Here is a 17,448-nt window from a genome sequence, read left to right on the forward strand (position 1 = left end):
TCACTTTCATATTTTATTTCTGTTCTTTATCCTTTACACTTTCTTTTCAGGATTTTGCAAAGTTAGCCAGTAGTTCAACCCAAAGGAAACTGTTAACCTGTTGCATATTTGTTATAAATATAAGCTGCCTTGGGAAATGCTATAGTCTTGAAAGATGCCTTAGAAATAGCTGAAATAAAGAAATAATTTTCTATGCAGAATCAGTGCAGCTTAATATTTGTTTCTCTTCCCAGTCTCCTTTTACAAACCTTCTCTCTCTCTCTCTCTCTCTCTCTCTCACACACACACACACACACACACTTTTGTTTCAGCTCCATTGAAAAACTGGGTTCACATTTGCTGATAGGCAGCTAGCTGAACATTTGTACTGAGCCGCTTGCATTTAAGCAGAAAATGACACTGATTGTCACTAAATATAACGAGTGCCGTATGTGTGTTTCATTGGAACCGCAAGCTCAAATTAGCCTGTCAGAATTTCAACGTACCCTGATGCAAACCTGTCAACTGACACAATTAGCTCAAGAGACTAAAGAAAAGGCTTGTCAACGCCGTCAAGGCTTTCTTCTTGATCAAGTCCTGTCCCTTTGCTCAGAGCCTTTATTAAATCTAACTGCATTCCACGCTTCCAGTTAGGTCAATGCTTATACTCCTTGCCTCACGCCAACACCATCGTTTCAGACTTTTAAATGTGTTAATTCTAGGAAGGGCAACATCTCATTTGCAGGGCCCTAAATTCTGGATTAGCAAGATGAAGATGATGTTCAGCTGTATGTGAAATCTTATCAAAGACTGAACCCTAGTGTTCAGTAGGATTAGGCAACATATTATACTCAGGATACAGCAAGTCTTCAAGAATGGATTTTCAGCCTGATCATCTTCGTCTAGGAAGAAAGACATACAAACAGTGAGAAACATGTATTTGTTTTGTTACAGGAATGCAGCACGTATTTCCAGGAAGGAAAAACTTCACGTTGGGAAAAGGAGAAGCTCACTGCTACTGTCAGGTTTTCACATGAGTGTGTCTTGGGCGGGCGAGAGGCACTTGTTAACATGTGTTTTATTAAGAGACACTCATTTCTCGCCTTTACACATTTATTGAAAACTGTTTCAGGGTCTCACGATGTTCAGCTTGGCTGTCTGCAGAGAAAACGGTGTCAACACAAGAAATGGGATCTGAGTTCACTGAACTTGATAGCAGCCTACAAAAATAAAAGTGAATCCAAAGGGACGTGCGTTTGTGAAATTCCATCCTTTCCCAACAAAACTGCAAACGCCCTGTTGGAAGTTGCATGAGACCATTTACTGGAACTAAACCCACAGGGCTTCGGTCCCCTGGAGCCAGCGCCTATGTTCTCCCACCTTCCTCCAGAGGAAGCCTCCATTGGGTCGCATTCCCTTCAACAAATGGAAGGTCCCCTTTTTTCATGGATGGGACACTCTGAATCCAACCCAGTGTCCCTGGATGTCCAGGGCCAAAGGTAATGAGCTTCTACTGCTTCTTCTACCATCATGGTCCTCTCTTGTTCTCATTCCATTGGGAGGATCCCTATGATATCTGTGAGAGTCTCCATCACATCCATATTCTTTAGGCATTGCCTGGCAACACAGGTTCTAACCATTAAGTTTCCCTATCAACACGGAACTGGAAACTGTAACATCCTGGTTGATTGAGTATATGGAGAAATCTTCCACGGTTCTTTGCAAACGTTTCCATACCTAACAACATTTCAGTACCATGAAATAAAGGAACTTCTCCTTGCAGGTATTACACAAACCCAATCCAAGGACTGCTAAATAAAAACTTCAGATGAACACAGTGAGAAACTGAAAGAGCATAACTAATCTCTTGAACAGTTAAATATTAATTAGACCAGAAAGAGGATGTGGAAATGTTTAAAACAAATGTTCTTGGTGGTATTATTAAATGTTAACTTTTATGCATACTAAATCATTTTGTAGCCAGTTAAAATAGCTTTTGTGGTCTAGCAAATGCATAATTAATATATTTTTTCCTTGCCATTGATGTTTAATAATTAAATGGTGTGCTGAACATTTAGACAGCAAAAGAAGAGAAGCCCTTTGAAAAAAAATGCTATGTTTCTTGAATGTTATAGAGATTAATCATTTCCATTAAAGCTTTGTTGTTATAATTTATTTTACTATACCAAGTAGCAGCCTGTTTAGATCTCTTTAAAGTCTGATTGGGGAGTTATAAGGCTCTTTGCCTGTTTCCTGCATCAAATACATTATTCTACATTTCCTAGTTGTGTGGGCAACCAGCAAGTGCAGAATAACTAAATGCGGACGCTTTTTAATTTTATTTTTTCGGTCTCGCTTTGATGAACTAGCCTTTAAGCCTGGCAGACGCAACTCACCAGTTAATATCATGAAAGAAAAGGCCTCTTATTGACTGCTCACTCAATATGAGCTGACTCGGTGCCTAGCAGAGCAAAAAGTTTGCTGACGAGAGCTCAGCAGTCTCGGAAAAGCCAGAAGTTAGAGCGGAAATGGCTGCTTGCAGGTGGGAAATGGTGACCAGGGGACAAAGAGCTTACAGAGTTGTGATCTGGATAAGTTTACAAGTTCTCATCCAGAGTGGGAGCCGTGACAGGGAACATGGGAGGGGGCCTTATTCTGAGTCAGACCATTGGTCTATTCAATCCTTTCAGCTTGGTATTGTCCACACTGAATAGGAGCAGGATTCCAGTATCACAAAATAACAAAGGTGAAAACTGAGTATTAAGAGTGCTAACATAAATCATATCATAGCTGCCAAGTTATCCCTTTTTTTAAGGGAAATTCCCTTATGCTGAATAGGCTTCCTCACGAGAAAAGGGAAAACTTGGCAGCTATGAATCATATACCCCAGTTTCCCAGTGGCCCTTCAAAGTACGCTTCACGCAGAGTTTATAGTAAAACAAAATACGCAAACAGAAGTTGACTTGGCTAAAATACACCACCAAGAGTTTAAAGATTTTTCCCAACCTAGCATGAAACCCCTGGCTAGCAGTATACCGTTTAAAGTATACAGAAGAAAAACAAAAGGTTGGCTTTCTTTAACAGAAAAACAAACTGACTCGGAAGAGACTTTAAACTAAAGATAAACACTCTCTCATACCCACATCCCAATCCTCTCCAAGCCTCCCGCCATACTACCACACAAAATGCTTTCCAACAGAGCCTTATATACATGGAGTAGAGCCCACGCCTGTGAGCAATTAAACAGAAATCACCGGCACCTGTTTTTCTTAAACAGACAGTATTGGCATTAGATCGGCTCAAAAGCAACTTTGATTATTCAAGAAATCCAACCTCCAGTCAGTCACGGTTCCCTGACAGCCCTACCTGGAAATGCCAGAAATTGAACCTGTGGCCTTATGCAGGCCAAGCAGATGCTCTGCCATGGGGATGCAGCCCTGCCCCACAGGTGAGAAAAGAGGAAGAGGCCAAAGGAAATAGCACCAAGTGAGCTCTTCTTCATGCCTGACTTCATTTGGGTAAGGAACTGGCATGTTTGTTTGTTTGTTTATTTATTTGTTTTTATTTCCTGTTTGATTAAAAATTTGAAATGGTGGGGGCTCAAAGCGTTTTACAAAAAGGTAAAACAATAAATATCGATAAATATCACAACCACGCCTGAAAACATACCAAAGTTAAAAATACCAAAACAAATTAAAATTACCTCAGCTTTCAAAGCATCTAAGTCATGTTCTTTTTCTTTTTATTCTGCACATACAGAGAATTACACCATATACAAGCAACACATTATAAAAGGGAAAGGGGGGGGGGAGAGAAACTAAGTCAAGATAACCTTCTTCCAATAAGGAATAATAATAAGAATAAATACATTAATAAGAACACATTCACTTCCTCGTTTAGCTTCTGCTCTAGTTACATTGTGTTGCTATTCTGTAAGAATCTATTATATCCTTTTCTCTCGCATATGTTATTTTATTTCTTAAATACTATCTATCCCTCCCCTCTCCTCCCCTCCTCCCCATTGCTTCCCTTCACCCATGTGAGATCTTACCGTCACTATTTTTTTTCTAGTTGCTTTAGTATAATAAACTGGCATAAGAGCTTATTTCTATAATGTCTAGTGAATTGTGATTGCTTCTTTTATCCTTACATACTTAACAATTGCCTATTAGAAGTTCTGCATTAACACCATATTTTTTTCATGTATTCCCCTATACATTTCCATTCTGTATTGGTTTTCTGGGTAGAGCAGCCCCTAATTGCTGCAGTCATTTTTGCCAGCTCGGCAAATTCACAGATCTTAACTTGCCATTTTGTAATTTCTGGTACTTTTTCATTTTTCCAATATTTCACCCCTAAAATTATTGCCACTGCGGTTAAATAAAGAAATATGTTCCTTTTATCCTTGGGGATGTCACTTGTTAATAAACTCAGTAAATATGACTCTGGTGGGTTTTTTTTAAATGGAACACCTGAAGATTTTTTTAATCTCATGTATCTCATTCCAGAATTGTCTAACCACCTCACATCCCCACTACATATGGTATAATGTCCCAACCTCTTTCTTGCATTTCCAGCAGAGATTTGAATGTTTTCTGTATATTTTTGCTAATTTTACTGGGGTGAGATACCATCGGTAACACATTTTCATTATATTTTCTTTTACTAAGTAACAAGCTGTGAAATTTATATCAGTTTTCCACAATCTTTCCCATCTGGACAACTGAATTACCTGACCTATATCTTGTGACCATTTTATGGTCGTTTCTTTTATAATCTCATCTTTCAATTCCCATTCGAGAAGTAAATTATACATTCTTGGGATGGTTTTCTTACTTGGTTGAATAAGTTCCCTTTGCAGTTTTGAGTTTTTTTGTTCAAATCCTATTTTCTGATCTTGGCTAAAGATGTGCACTATCTGATAATATTGTAACCAGCTGTTACAAAAGCATCTAAGTCATGTTCTACCGTAGGCTTCTTGGTAATGTTCTAGGTTATGACGTGGGAGGAACAAGGACTGCAAGCGAACCTCATTGACAAAGCTATTTCTAGGAGACTAATGCTCAATAGATTAATCTAGTAATGACATTTTTTAAAAAATCTAACCCCTACTCCCAAGGTATTCCAGATCCACCACCCCTAAATGCTTGATAGCCAATTTTGTGAAGTGATTCCCCGCCCCCGCCCCCCCCGAAGATGTCAAGTTGCATGGGCGGTTACTGTAATACACAGTTCAGCGGTGCCGCAGACAGATCCAAGGGTTCCCAACTCAAACCTCAGCAGATATTGATTGATGGAATTTACAGTCAACCTTTTTCTTCAAGGAGCTCACTCTGGCATGAATGGTCCCCCCCCCCTATTTAATCACCACAACCCAGCATCGCCTGAGCTCTGCGAGTGCGGCTTTCTCCCGATTGAAGTGCAGAGTGTTTGAGGACCGGGACATTCGCAGGGAAACCAAAATGCTTGTTTACAAAGCTATTGCACTACCAACCTTACTATATGCTTGTGAAACATGGACCACTTATAAACGCCATCTCCAACTCCTCAAATATTCCATCAACGGTGTCTCCGAAAAATTTTACACATCACTTGAGAAGACAGGTGAACTAATATCAGTGTACTGGAAGAAGCCAAGATCACCAGTGCTGAAGCAATGATTCTTCAACATCAACTTCATTGTACTGGTCATGTTGTGCAGATGCCTGATGATAGTCTTCCAAAGTAACTACTCTATTCCGAACTTAAAAATGGAAAGTGTAATGCTGGTGGTCAACAAGAGAGGTTTAAAGACTGTCTCAAGGCAAATCTTAAAAAAAATGTAGTATAAACACTGACAACTGGGAACACACTGGCCTGTGAGCGCTCCAGTTGGAGAGCAGCCTTTATCAAAGGTGTCATGGGCTTTGAAGACACTCGCTCTCAGAACGCAAGGGAGAAACATGCTAAGAGGAAGGCGCGCTTGGCAAATCCACACCGTGATCAACTCCCGCCCGGAAACCAATGTCCCCACTGTGGAAGGACGTGCGGATCCAAAATTGGCCTCCACAGTCACTTACGGACCCATTGTTAAAACCGTGTTTATGGAAGACAATCTTACTCGGATACGAGTGATCGCCAAAGAAGAAGAAGCTGAGGTAATGCTGCAGCTTGCCTACATCCATCAGTTAATTTCAAGGCTTATAAGCGAATATCTGAAAGTCAGGTACAGCTGCAAACATCCTTTCAGCTTTTTTTTTAAAAAAAGAACAAATACATCCTTGATCTGGTGGGTTCTGGTTCAGGTAAACTGCTGGGCTACCCTGAAGCTAGAAGAAGAGAAGAAGAAGAAGAAGAAGAAGAAGAAGAAGAAGAAGAAGAAGAAGAAGAAGAAGAAGAAGAAGAGGAGGAGGAGGAGGAGGAGGAGGAGGAGGAGGAGGAGGAGGAGGAGGAGGAGGAGGAGTAGTTTGGATTTGATATCCCGCTTTATCACTACCCGAAGGAGTCTCGAAGCGGCTAACAATCTCCTTTCCCCTCCTCCCCCACAACAAACACTCTGTGAGGTGAGTGAGGCTGAGAGACTTCAGAGAAGTGTGACTAGCCCAAGGTCACCCAGCAGCTGCATGCGGAGGAGCGGAGACACGAACCCGGTTCCCCAGATCACGAGTCTACCGCTCTTAACCACTATGCCACACTGGTTCCCACCAGGTGTCAAGAGAGGCGGTGGATAGAGTGTTAGACCAGGACCTGGGGTGCCAGAGTTCAAATCCCCACTCAGCCATGAAGCCAGTCGCTGCCTCTCTCAGCTTAACCTGCCTCACAAGGTTGTTGTGAGAATAAAATGGAGAGGAGACACCATGGATGCCACCATGGGGCATAAATGCAATAAAAAAATAAAAAAAGAGGTGGGAGAAGCTTTTCCTGCCAGCCCAAAAGCAACTGAATGCACATGAGCTATGCCAGAAGAAAAGTGGGGTGGCTACTCAAGCTGTTGCCTACAGCCTCACACAATGGTGTAGCTCTGCCAGGCGGCATTTATAATGGGACAAAGTGACACTGCAGTGCATTCATCGATCACTTTAGTGACAGCTGTCCTCCTGGACTGCATCACAGGCAGCACAGGCTGCATTTTTGAATGTTGCCTATGTAAAAAGCATAACTAAGACCTAAGAGTTACAGCCTAACCTTTTCTGCGATCTGACAGCCTCCCGCATGCAAGAAATATTCAAATGTGCCTGCCTCCATCCACATCCTCAGTTGGTATAGTATAGTCAGTCCCATGAGAATGCAGCGCATTAGAACAATCATAATGTTTACACAGTCTTCTCTTATTATACGGTCAGAGGTCACCCAAGTACTACAAGTAAGGAAGTAACAACATATCAGTTCAAATTTCATGAGAGCCACTGCCTTTTTAAAAAAGTTTCTTTATATATTTAACATTGGGTTTTTTCTATTTGTGTTTTCTGCCGTCACTTGGATTCCACTGCCATCTAGTGGATATTTGAAAAGAAACGAGCTGTTTCTGAAAAAAAAACCTGAGTATAGCCAGAGCTGTCGTAATGCCTAAATGGGATGAAATGCAATTGTAATGCATTTGTTATACATGGTGCATCACAGAATCCAGCAAAGGAGAATCAAAAGTAGGATTGTGTCTGTTAAAAGTAAAAGTGTGTATATCTCATTAAAGGAACCCAAAGAGGAATTTTGCTTTTGCCTTTGTATTGTTCAGGTAGAAACTCACCATAAGCTGAGTTAGTGGTTAAACAAACTTTCTTTCTGATTTGGCCAAGGATCCTGCACAAAGCAGCAACTAACCAGCCAGGCCATACCAGAGAATAATACACACATTTTCATCTTTGAATTGTTTAAAGCAGATATATATATATATATATATATATATATATATATATATATATATATATATACATTAGAGCATATGATATGCAACAATTACATAAAAATAATTGGCTATAACTGGCTATGCAAAGCTTTATCTTGCCTTTCCCCATGTTATTCAACACCTACATGAAACCACAGACAGTGGTTGTCTGACAGGTTGGGTGCTGGGTGCCGTTGAAATGCTGATGAAGCCCCCAGTTCCCTTCCATCATACTTGGGAAAGCACTTGAAGTCCAAAACCTGTCTCTGAAATCAACAAAGGCCTGGATGTAGACAAAAAGATGAGGCTTAATCCAGACAAGAAGTGAAGAAAGGAGGGTGTGGTGGCTTCTCCAGTTCTCACCAGCCATCCATTCACCTTCCTCAGCATCTGACAGGAGCTACTCCACATTTCTTAGATTTCCCTCAGTCACAGATGAGAACAGCACTTGGACGTCACTTTGCCCAACTTTGTGGCTGCTCACATGTTGTCCCAGTATCCAGACCTTTGCTCAGGGCTGTCTCAAGCCGGTCGGGCGCCGTGGCGCCGTGGCACGGAGATTGCTCCGGCGCCCCCGCCCTGGTGGGCGGGCGCAGCGTGCAGCATGGCTTCCGCACGGCTTTGCTGCACAGCGCCTTCCTGCCGGCCCCGCGCCCCGCGCCACCAAGACTACCCCTAGAGCCGGGCCTGCCTTTGCTCTATACTTTCAAGTAAGCCGCAGCTGTGGTGAGCCAAGTAAAAACGTATATAAGGAAAACAAATCACTTTATTAAATTTATGGGTATTAATCTGATTCGCATAGTTTATTACAAATCTGGTGCTATTTTGGATGCAGAATATAGGGATTACACATTGTGCTGTGTTGTAAAATTATGTAGGTCTCTGGGCACCTTAAACAAAGGGGATCTTGACCCAGGTAGAGTCCGCAGATCCTGGTAAACTAGCGCAATTGCCGCTGCTTACCGCTACGAAAATAAACAGAGCCCCAGCCAGAGCTGTCAGAGCAAGGCAAAATTTATTAACCCACTCGAAAATAAAGAAATAAAAGGCCGTTGCAACAGCGGTTCAACCCCACGCAGCAAATTTAGTGGAGAAGAACCCCGAACAAAAGAAGCTTTGGATTTTTATAGGAACAGTTTCTCCATGTTACACAGTTAGCGTGAAAAAGGCGGGAAGCGGGCGGAAAGGAAGCAATCAGGCATGTACAAAGGCTTAACAGTCCGTGATGGGTAGCGACAAAAGGTGACAATCTTTGGTGGTAGCTGACTGATGCATGAATAATTTTTCCTATTGTTTCAGGATGAGCCAACGGAGATGCGGAGAACATCGGTGATAAAAAAATCTAAATAAAGTTGTTTTTCTCCCTTAATTTTGTGTATCTGTGTCATCTGTCCGCGGCCAGCTAGGTGGCAGTGTGGTATTACATATGATGAGGCGGGAGGGACAGTCATCCTAATTCAGCAGAATATGTGAGAACTAATACACCGGAGTTCATAAACATATATAGAAATCAACTTGTGATAATGCGCTGATCGGGGTATACAATATTGATGATAAGTAGCAAGAAGTTACAGTTTCATGGGCATTCTAAAGAGGGTTTACATACAATTGTAGCGGGTGAAAAGTGGAAGGAACGATTACGTTCTGACAGCGATCGTGCAATGACAGCTACAGCGGAACACTTTGACATTCAGTAACAAAATATAACGGGATCTCAGGCCAAACAGTGTATCGAAGGAAACATTTGTTAGAGACAGTATAAAGAAAATTCCTCCTTTATTTTGGTACTGTTTACTGCAACAAGATCGGCTGGGCTTCCTTGGAATCGATAATCTCCTTTCCTGGGAGGGGGGGGGACGGAGACGCTTGGTCAGCAGCGGCAAGGAGTTTGTGTAATCAGACGAGATAGCTGTCATTTCCAAACATCCTGGCTTGGCTTTGTTATGTGTACCTTCCTATGGGCTTAGGGCGGAGGTTGTGGTGATCGGATCATGTTGATTGGGATGGTGGGGCATACCGGGGCATGTCTGGTTGAAACAATAGAAGGATTCCCCATCCCGGTCTCAAGTCAGCTTTCCCTTTTGACCTGATTTGGTACTCTGTGAAACATGGCTTTGGTGTGGCCAAGAAATGCGTGTCCCCTCTCTGTTCATTACTGAACCCTTATTTCATTTCCCCTCTCTGCGGCCTAATTTTTAATTAATTAAAAATTAATGCCGCACACTGGGGTTTGAATAGTCTCCGTTCCCTAGATGGAACATGGGGATATCTTCAGGGTACTCAGGGAACTGTTGCAGGGCGGCTTGCAGGCGCACAGAGGAGCCTAACGATCGGCTAGCAGCTGTCACTGGGGAACAGCTCTGCAGGAAGCAACAGGAGAGAAATAGGAGGAGTGCCAGGGATATGGAGATATAGATAGTCCCCTTCACTACCTCCTTTAGCCAATTAATGTTTGGGAGCCACGACCAAGGGTCCCAATCCCCCATCCCCTCATGTTGGATGTTCCTTAGGTCGTGAACGAGAGAATCCATTGTCTGGAGATGCGCGGTGACGTTAAGGGTCTGGTCAGAAATGTAGGAACAGCACTCTGCCCCGATGAGCTTACATGTGCCGCCCTGGGAGGCCAAGAGGAGGTCAAGAGCAAGGCGGTTCTGTAAGGTCATGGAGCGGACCTGGGTCAACTCCGTCAGGACTGACATGGTGGAGGCTTCAGATTCGTTTATAAAACGGAGCAAAATGTCCGTCAATCGTAAAATGTCCAAGTGGTTAGAGTAGGCTCCGTATGCAGGAATGAGTGCACGGAGCCATGTCTCTCCACTAGCATTGGGCTTCCGGGAAGTCACTGGGGAGCGTCTGTTCCTTCTACGGCCATGGGGTAAATTCCGGGTTACTCGAAGCCCCGGGTGCACATGACCCAGGTAGCAGGATCCTTGCATGTGTATGCTGACCCAAGTGAAAGCTCGTGTGGAACAGACCCAGAACAACCCACCCAAGGGTTCCCCAATACGGCCGGTCTGAAAGGTTTCCACAAGGGCCGCACTAGGGGTTTCGGTTATAAAGGGGTAAAGCACTGCGGTTAGGGCAGATTTCATATTTAGGTAAGGGCGGGAATGGGTACGGTTCTGAATCCATGTCCTGTTTCCCTCAGGGTCACTAATGACAGTCACTAAGCAGGAACTGGATCCTATGTGGTCCTTGGTTCCCGAAAATTTTCTACATAGTGGCCCGGTGATTTCCCCGCTTAAGTAGATATATTGAGAGGTAGGCTTTATAAAGGTCAGGTTGCGGGTGAAGAGGTATTGGGATCTGTACTGATCTAGTGTGAGGGGTGTAGCAACAAAAGGTACTCCTTGCTCAATATGTGCTGGGGTATGAGCGCATATCCAGCAGTCGGTGAGGTTAGTTGCATGGGCTACCTTCTGTACTAATTGGATATAGGAATTGCCTTGCCAAGCGGATCTTAGGGAGTTGCGTTGGGAATCAGGGAACTCAGATAAGTTGATAGATCTGGGGGCCGTGCCGACTGGGTGGAGGGGGTCATGGCGTTGAAGGAGATACAAGTCGGAAGCTATCCCTCCACATCTCTGGGGCCCCTTGAAGTCCCACTCTAGATCAGCGCTACCCCCAACCGGGTGTAACCATCCTTCCACATACTTGTTCCCATCCCATGCTGAAAAGGTCCCCAGATCCCATAGACAGCAGAACTTTCGTACACAAATACCTTGAACTGTGGTGGTAGTGACAGGATGGGTGCAGGTGAGTCCATAAGTCCAGAAATCATTAATAGCGGAGTCCGTATACCCTTCCCAGAGTCCATGTCCTATCTCAGTGGGGTCATAAGTCCTGACTGTCATTCCCCATTGAGTTTTGTGATAAGTTCCATTGTGGCAAGTTAATCGGTTCCACAGGTTGTCAATGGTGTAGAATGCACGTCCGATGATGGAATACGAGGCAGACCGGATGAGCAGTTCCCAGACTTGAGTGTCCCGTAAGCGGGGGCGGAAAGCATGTCGGAGCCAAGTCATGGTTCCGGGCAGGCAGAAGTCGAGGTTTCCCAAGTTGCTCCGAGATGAGGGATCGGTGGAATCAACCGCTCGTCGGTCCAGGAAGAAGAAATCCGTCGGGTTCCCTCCACAGTCGAATGGTGGTTTCGCGGCTACCAGGAGGGCGGAAAAACTGCATGCCAGGAGCAGGAGGCGGTCCATCTTTTAGGGGTGAGTCGCCAATCTGTGTGGGAGAGAAAGAAGAACATGACAGACACGATACACCTAGGGAGGAAGGGAATTGGGGCTTGGGCTTGACGGCATGCAAGGGGGGGTGAGGGGAGAAGAGGGTTGTGATAAGGGTAGGTAAAACAAAAACAGGGAACTCAGGCGTCAGTTTCGGTGGTCTTCTCCTTCCGGAATTGCAGTTGAATAGGAGGGTGGTCAGGATCGTCTGGTCGTGGTTCAAGCAGAATCTGTGACATCCACCTCTCCGGGGTCTCACAGCCAGAGTCGTCTCCTTGAGGTGACGGCGTAGTTGGTCGAGCTGCGGTGTCGCCAGGAAGGTCGACGTCAGGGTGAGCGTTCGATGCAGAGTCGTCTGGGGCAGTGATGTCCTCGGATGGCGGTCGTGTAGGTCTCTCAGCGTCGTCTGGTTGAGGCTCCTCTTCCTCCGGTGGTTGTGCTGATTTGCAGAAGGTGTGGTGGATCCATGCAGAGCGTTCGGCCACCTTGACAGCAGTCGGGGTTGTGAGGAGGATCTGAAATGGTCCTTCCCATTGCGGTTGTAGGGCAATACGTCTGTAGGTTTTGATGCGTACCCAGTCTCCCGGTTTAAACGAGTGGGCATCAACATCAAGGGGTACATTTTGACAGTTTGCAGCATATTGGTGGAGCCTTTTGAGTTGCCGCTGCAACTGTCTTACATAGGCAATTAGTTCATTTTCCCCAGCTTCCAGTTCAGAAATTGGGAGTTGGGTAGTATGGGTTGGGGAAGGTCTTCCAAATAAAAGTTCATAAGGGGAGAGTTTTAAAAGTCCTCGTGGCTGACTTCGGATATTATGCAGGACTAACGGGAGGGCATTAACCCATTTGAGGCCTGTGGCTCTGCATACCTTACCAAGTTGGGTCTTGATCAACCCATTCATTCGTTCAGTTTGTCCGGACGAAGGGGGGTGGTATGGGGTATGGAGCTGCCATTTTATCCCGAAAGCCTTGGAAATGGCTTGGACTATTTCAGCCGCAAAATGGGTGCCACGGTCTGAGTCTAAACGGCGTGGAACTCCGTACCGAGGTATAATTTCTTGCATGAGGATCCTGGCTACAGTTTGTGCGTTTGCGTGTTTGCACGGAAACGCTTCTGGCCACCCCGAGAGGCGGTCTGTTATCACTAGCAACTGTTTATATCCTAAGCAGCTAGGAAGTTCGGCAAAGTCCAGTTGAAGGCTTTCGAAGGGAATGTACGCCCATGGTCTAGAGCCTGGGGGTTTGCGAGGTTCGGTTTTGGGGTTAAAACCTGCACATATGGGGCAGTTTTTAGTCACTGATTTGGCAAATTGGTGGACACCCGGGGCATACCAGTGTCTAAGAATGCTGTCACTAAGTCGGTTTGTTCCCCAATGCGTGAAATTATGTAGTACCCGGAGGTGGCGTGGTACCCAAGCCTTTGGCATTGCCAGGCGGCCATCTGGCATAATCCATAAATTGTCCTTTAGTTGGGCCCCTAGTTCCTGCCATGAGGTTATTTCTTCTATGCTCGCAGTGCGATACATTCGAGTGAAGTCCACGTCGGCTGGAACTACAATGGCCTGAAATTCATTCCTATACATTTCCCCTCTCATGGCCGCTGCCTCCTGGGCAGCGGCATCCGCAATACGGTTTCCCGTTGACACAAAGTCTGTCCCGGTTGTATGTGCCTTACAGTGTATAACTGATATGGCCTTCGGGAAATGTATGGAGTCCATTAACCTTTTTACGAGGGGGGCATGAGAGATCTGTGTTCCTGCAGCTGTTAGGAAACCTCTTTGTTTCCAAAGAGTTCCCGTAGCATGTACTAGCCCAAAACAATATTTGGAGTCAGTGTAGATATTAATGCTCTTGCCTTCGCCTAATTCACAGGCTCTGATTAGGGCGATAAGCTCTGCTGCCTGCGCACTGTAGCGTGGGTTAATAGGCGCAGCCTCAAGGATGGATTCATGTGTGACTACAGCATAGCCGGTTTGTCTGTGTCCTGCCACCACCTTGGAGCTTCCATCAGTAAAAATCGAGAGGTCTGGTTTTTCTAAGGGGAGATGATCTAAGTCTTCCCGGGGTTTTTCTGCCAGTCGGACAGCTAAGGTGCAATCGTGATGGGGGGTGCCATCATCGGGCAGAGGTAGAAGGGTGGCGGGATTTAAGGTGTTGACTCTTTTAATGCGTACATTCGAGGGAGTGAGTAGAGCGGCTTCATACTGGTTTAGACGTTCGTTACTGAAATGTTGACAGTTCCTTAAGTTTAGTAAGGTGGCTACTGCATGCGGCACATTTAAAATTAGCTCTTGGTTTTGAACTATCTCTAGGGCTCTGTCCACTAATTCCGCAGCCGCGGCAATCGCCCTGAGACAACCTACAGTCCCCTTCGCCACTGGGTCTAATTGTATGCTGTAGTACGCGACAGGACGTTCCTGACCTCTGAAGGTTTGCGTCAGAACTCCGGATGCTACCCCCTTCTGTTCATGTACAAATAATGAGAAGGGGAGACGGTAGTCTGGCAACCCTAAGGCTGGAGCCGACCTCAGTTCTCTTTTTATGGTTTCAAAATTTTGTAAGCTGTCCTTGGACCACTGAAGAGGTTCTGGTTCATCTTTATTAGTCATTTTTACAAGGGGTTTGGTTAATTCTCCATATCCTGGGATCCAGCACCTGCAGAATCCGCTCATTCCTAGAAACCCTCGGAGCTGTTTCTTGGTCTTTGGCAGGGGAACCTTAGCTATAGCATCTACTCTCTCAGTTGTCAAAGCTCTTGTTCCGTGGCCAATTATGTGACCCAAGTATTTTACTTCAGTTTGGCAATATTGTAGTTTTTTTGGTGAGACCTTGTGGCCCTTGTCGGCAAGGGCGGTTAGCAGATGGACGGTGTCCAGGTGGCAATTAGTGTCGGAGGTGGAGCAAATTATCAAATCATCTACATACTGTAAAAGGGAGGAGCCTCCAGGAAAGGAGAGGTCTTGTAGGTCCCTATGCAATGCACAGGCAAAAATTGTTGGGCTCTCTACATATCCCTGTGGGAGTCTAGTCCAAGTCAGCTGTCCCTTTTCCCACGTGAAGGCGAACAAAAATTGGCTTTTCTCATGCACTCTTATGGAAAAGAAGGCAGAGCATAAATCAATGACACTGAAATATGTACTATCTGGTGGGATTCCGGTCAAAATGGTATTAGGGTTGGCGGTGATGGCGTGGCGGGGTATCACAAAGTTGTTGATAATTCTGAGGTCTTGGACAAGCCTGTATTTAACTGGGGCACCCGGGGGTGATGGTTTGCGTACCGGCAGGAGTGGACTATTGCATGGGCTGACGCAGGGAACAAGGATGCCTTGATCCATGAAATCCTGTATCATTGGTCTCAATCCTTCTATTGCCTCCTGCGGCAAGGGGTACTGTTTGATGGAGGGGTATGGGACATCGGTGCGGAATTTAATAACAACGGGATCTGCCGATTTTAAGAGTCCCACAGAGGTATTTGTAGTTCCCCACAGGTGAACTGGTACCTTGTCAATCAGAGGGGTTGGTATTTCTAAATCAGTCGGGATTTCTTCTTTTAAAATGCCTTGAAAGGAGACTGCCGCCTCTTCTGGCATGTGGAGGTAGATACCCTCAGCGCTGCAAGTTATAGTTGCCTGTAATTTACATAGTAGGTCTCGCCCTAGTAGGTTGACAGGGCTCGAGGTCAGTAGAAATGAGTGCTCGGCAGCCAGGGGCCCTATCGTTACTTTCGCTGGCTCTGAAAGAGCGCATGTCCTGGGGATCCCGTCTATGCCCATAATACGTTGCTTTTGTTGACTAGACCTCAGATGGCTGTCGTTTAAAGTTGAGAAAGTTGCCCCTGTATCTAGTAAACACTGATACTCATGGCCATCTATGGTGATTGTGCATATGGGGTCATGGGCTGATAATGCAATTGTCGGGCATACCAGGGCAAGGTTCGAAGGATCCCCGTTTAATTGTCATTGGTTAGTCTCTGAATTAAGAGTGGGGTGCATTTGCTCCTGGTTAAATTCCAGCGGTAGTTGGAATGGGCGCTGATTTTGGAAAGGGTTTGGCGCTATCGGGTTAGGGTTTTGTGCTGCCGTGGATCCCATCCCTAGAGCTGGTTTTGGTGCCACGGTATTTAAGAGTAGTGGACAATTTCGCTTGAAATGCCCTATTTGATTGCAGAAAAAGCATAGAGAGGTGGCCTCTCGATGCTGGACATTGTTAGCCCTTTGGTAAGGAGAGGCTTGACGATTTGCATGTGCGTTCATCCCCCTAGGTTGTGTGGGAGCCTTTGAATTTCTGAAGGGGTAACTCGGCTGGGGGTTATATGCGGTACTGGCTGCACTCAAAGCCAAGGCGAGGACTCTAGCATCGTCCTCCTTTTCCTTCCTTGCCTCCTTTTTCTTTTTCTCATCCCTTCCATCATAAATGGTTTTCGCAAGCCCGAGGATCTCACTCATGGGTTTCCCTTCATAGGCTACTTGGAGGGAGAGGAATTTTCTGATGTCCGGACAAGCTTGGTCTTTAAAGAAGCTTTTTACCACTACTTGGTTGTCTGGGGTATCAGGATCGATTCCCCCCCATGTCCGAAAGGCGGTTATTAGCCTGGTATAGAAGGCGGTGGGAGTTTCATCAGGTTCTTGGGTTACCTCCCTGATCTTAGTCCAATTTGTAGATTTTTTTCCCGCGAGCCTTATCCCATGTAAGATGGCTTTTCGAAACGCCTTCAGATACCAAATCCCAGGCGTGGTGTTATAGTCCCATTCTGGTTCGGTTCTAAGTTGGGCTGCAGTTAGAGGCTCGATCCCTGCGGGTTTATTGAGTTGGACATCAGGTAATTTTAGGGCTTCTGTTGCTTTCTCTAAGATCTCCTCCCGTTCGGGCTCATTAAAAAGACCATTCAGGAGCATGTGTACGTCTGCCCAGGAGGGATTATGAGTAGAAAAAATAATGGCAATTTTACGATAGCACATGTCAGGATTGTCTTTTAAGGTCGACATCTGCTGAGCCCAATTCAGTAGGTCTGAGGTTAAAAAGGGAACATGGGAATAGACGAAGTTTGTCCCATCTGAAACTGGGACTGACCTTAAGGGATATTGTCCCTGGGTTTTCTCAGTAGCCTCTAGGTCCCTTTCTATGGGGTCTCTTTCCTTTGTGGACGATCCCTTTAATTCCGATAGAACTGTCACTAGTTGCTCCATTAAATTGTTTTCTGGGTCACGACTACGAGTTCTGCTAGCGACAGGACTTAGCTGGGGGGGTACTTCAACAGGAATTCGGGCTTCGAGGTCGCCCTGAGGTGCTGGACTTAGACTAGGCATGGCAGGAGTTGCAGATCCGCCTTCCACTGCACTCCGGGAGTTTTGGACCTCATCCTCCCGTTGTCTGTTTGCG

The 17,448-nt window shown here is 45.3% G+C and overlaps 1 protein-coding gene across 1 annotated transcript in view; it reads right to left on the reverse strand.

Moving 5' to 3' along the window:
* Positions 1 to 264: 264 nt before the first annotated feature.
* Positions 265 to 17,448, reverse strand: part of C3H6orf118 (chromosome 3 C6orf118 homolog) — a 47,347-nt gene continuing 30,163 nt past the window's right edge. The window contains exon 10 of the mRNA XM_060272811.1: positions 265 to 881. Coding sequence (XP_060128794.1) covers positions 872 to 881 — 10 coding nt within the window. The 3' untranslated portion in view covers positions 265 to 871. The remainder of the gene's footprint in view (positions 882 to 17,448) is intronic.

This window comes from Zootoca vivipara, chromosome 3, assembly GCF_963506605.1.
Source record: "Zootoca vivipara chromosome 3, rZooViv1.1, whole genome shotgun sequence".
Classification (NCBI taxonomy): domain Eukaryota; kingdom Metazoa; phylum Chordata; class Lepidosauria; order Squamata; family Lacertidae; genus Zootoca; species Zootoca vivipara.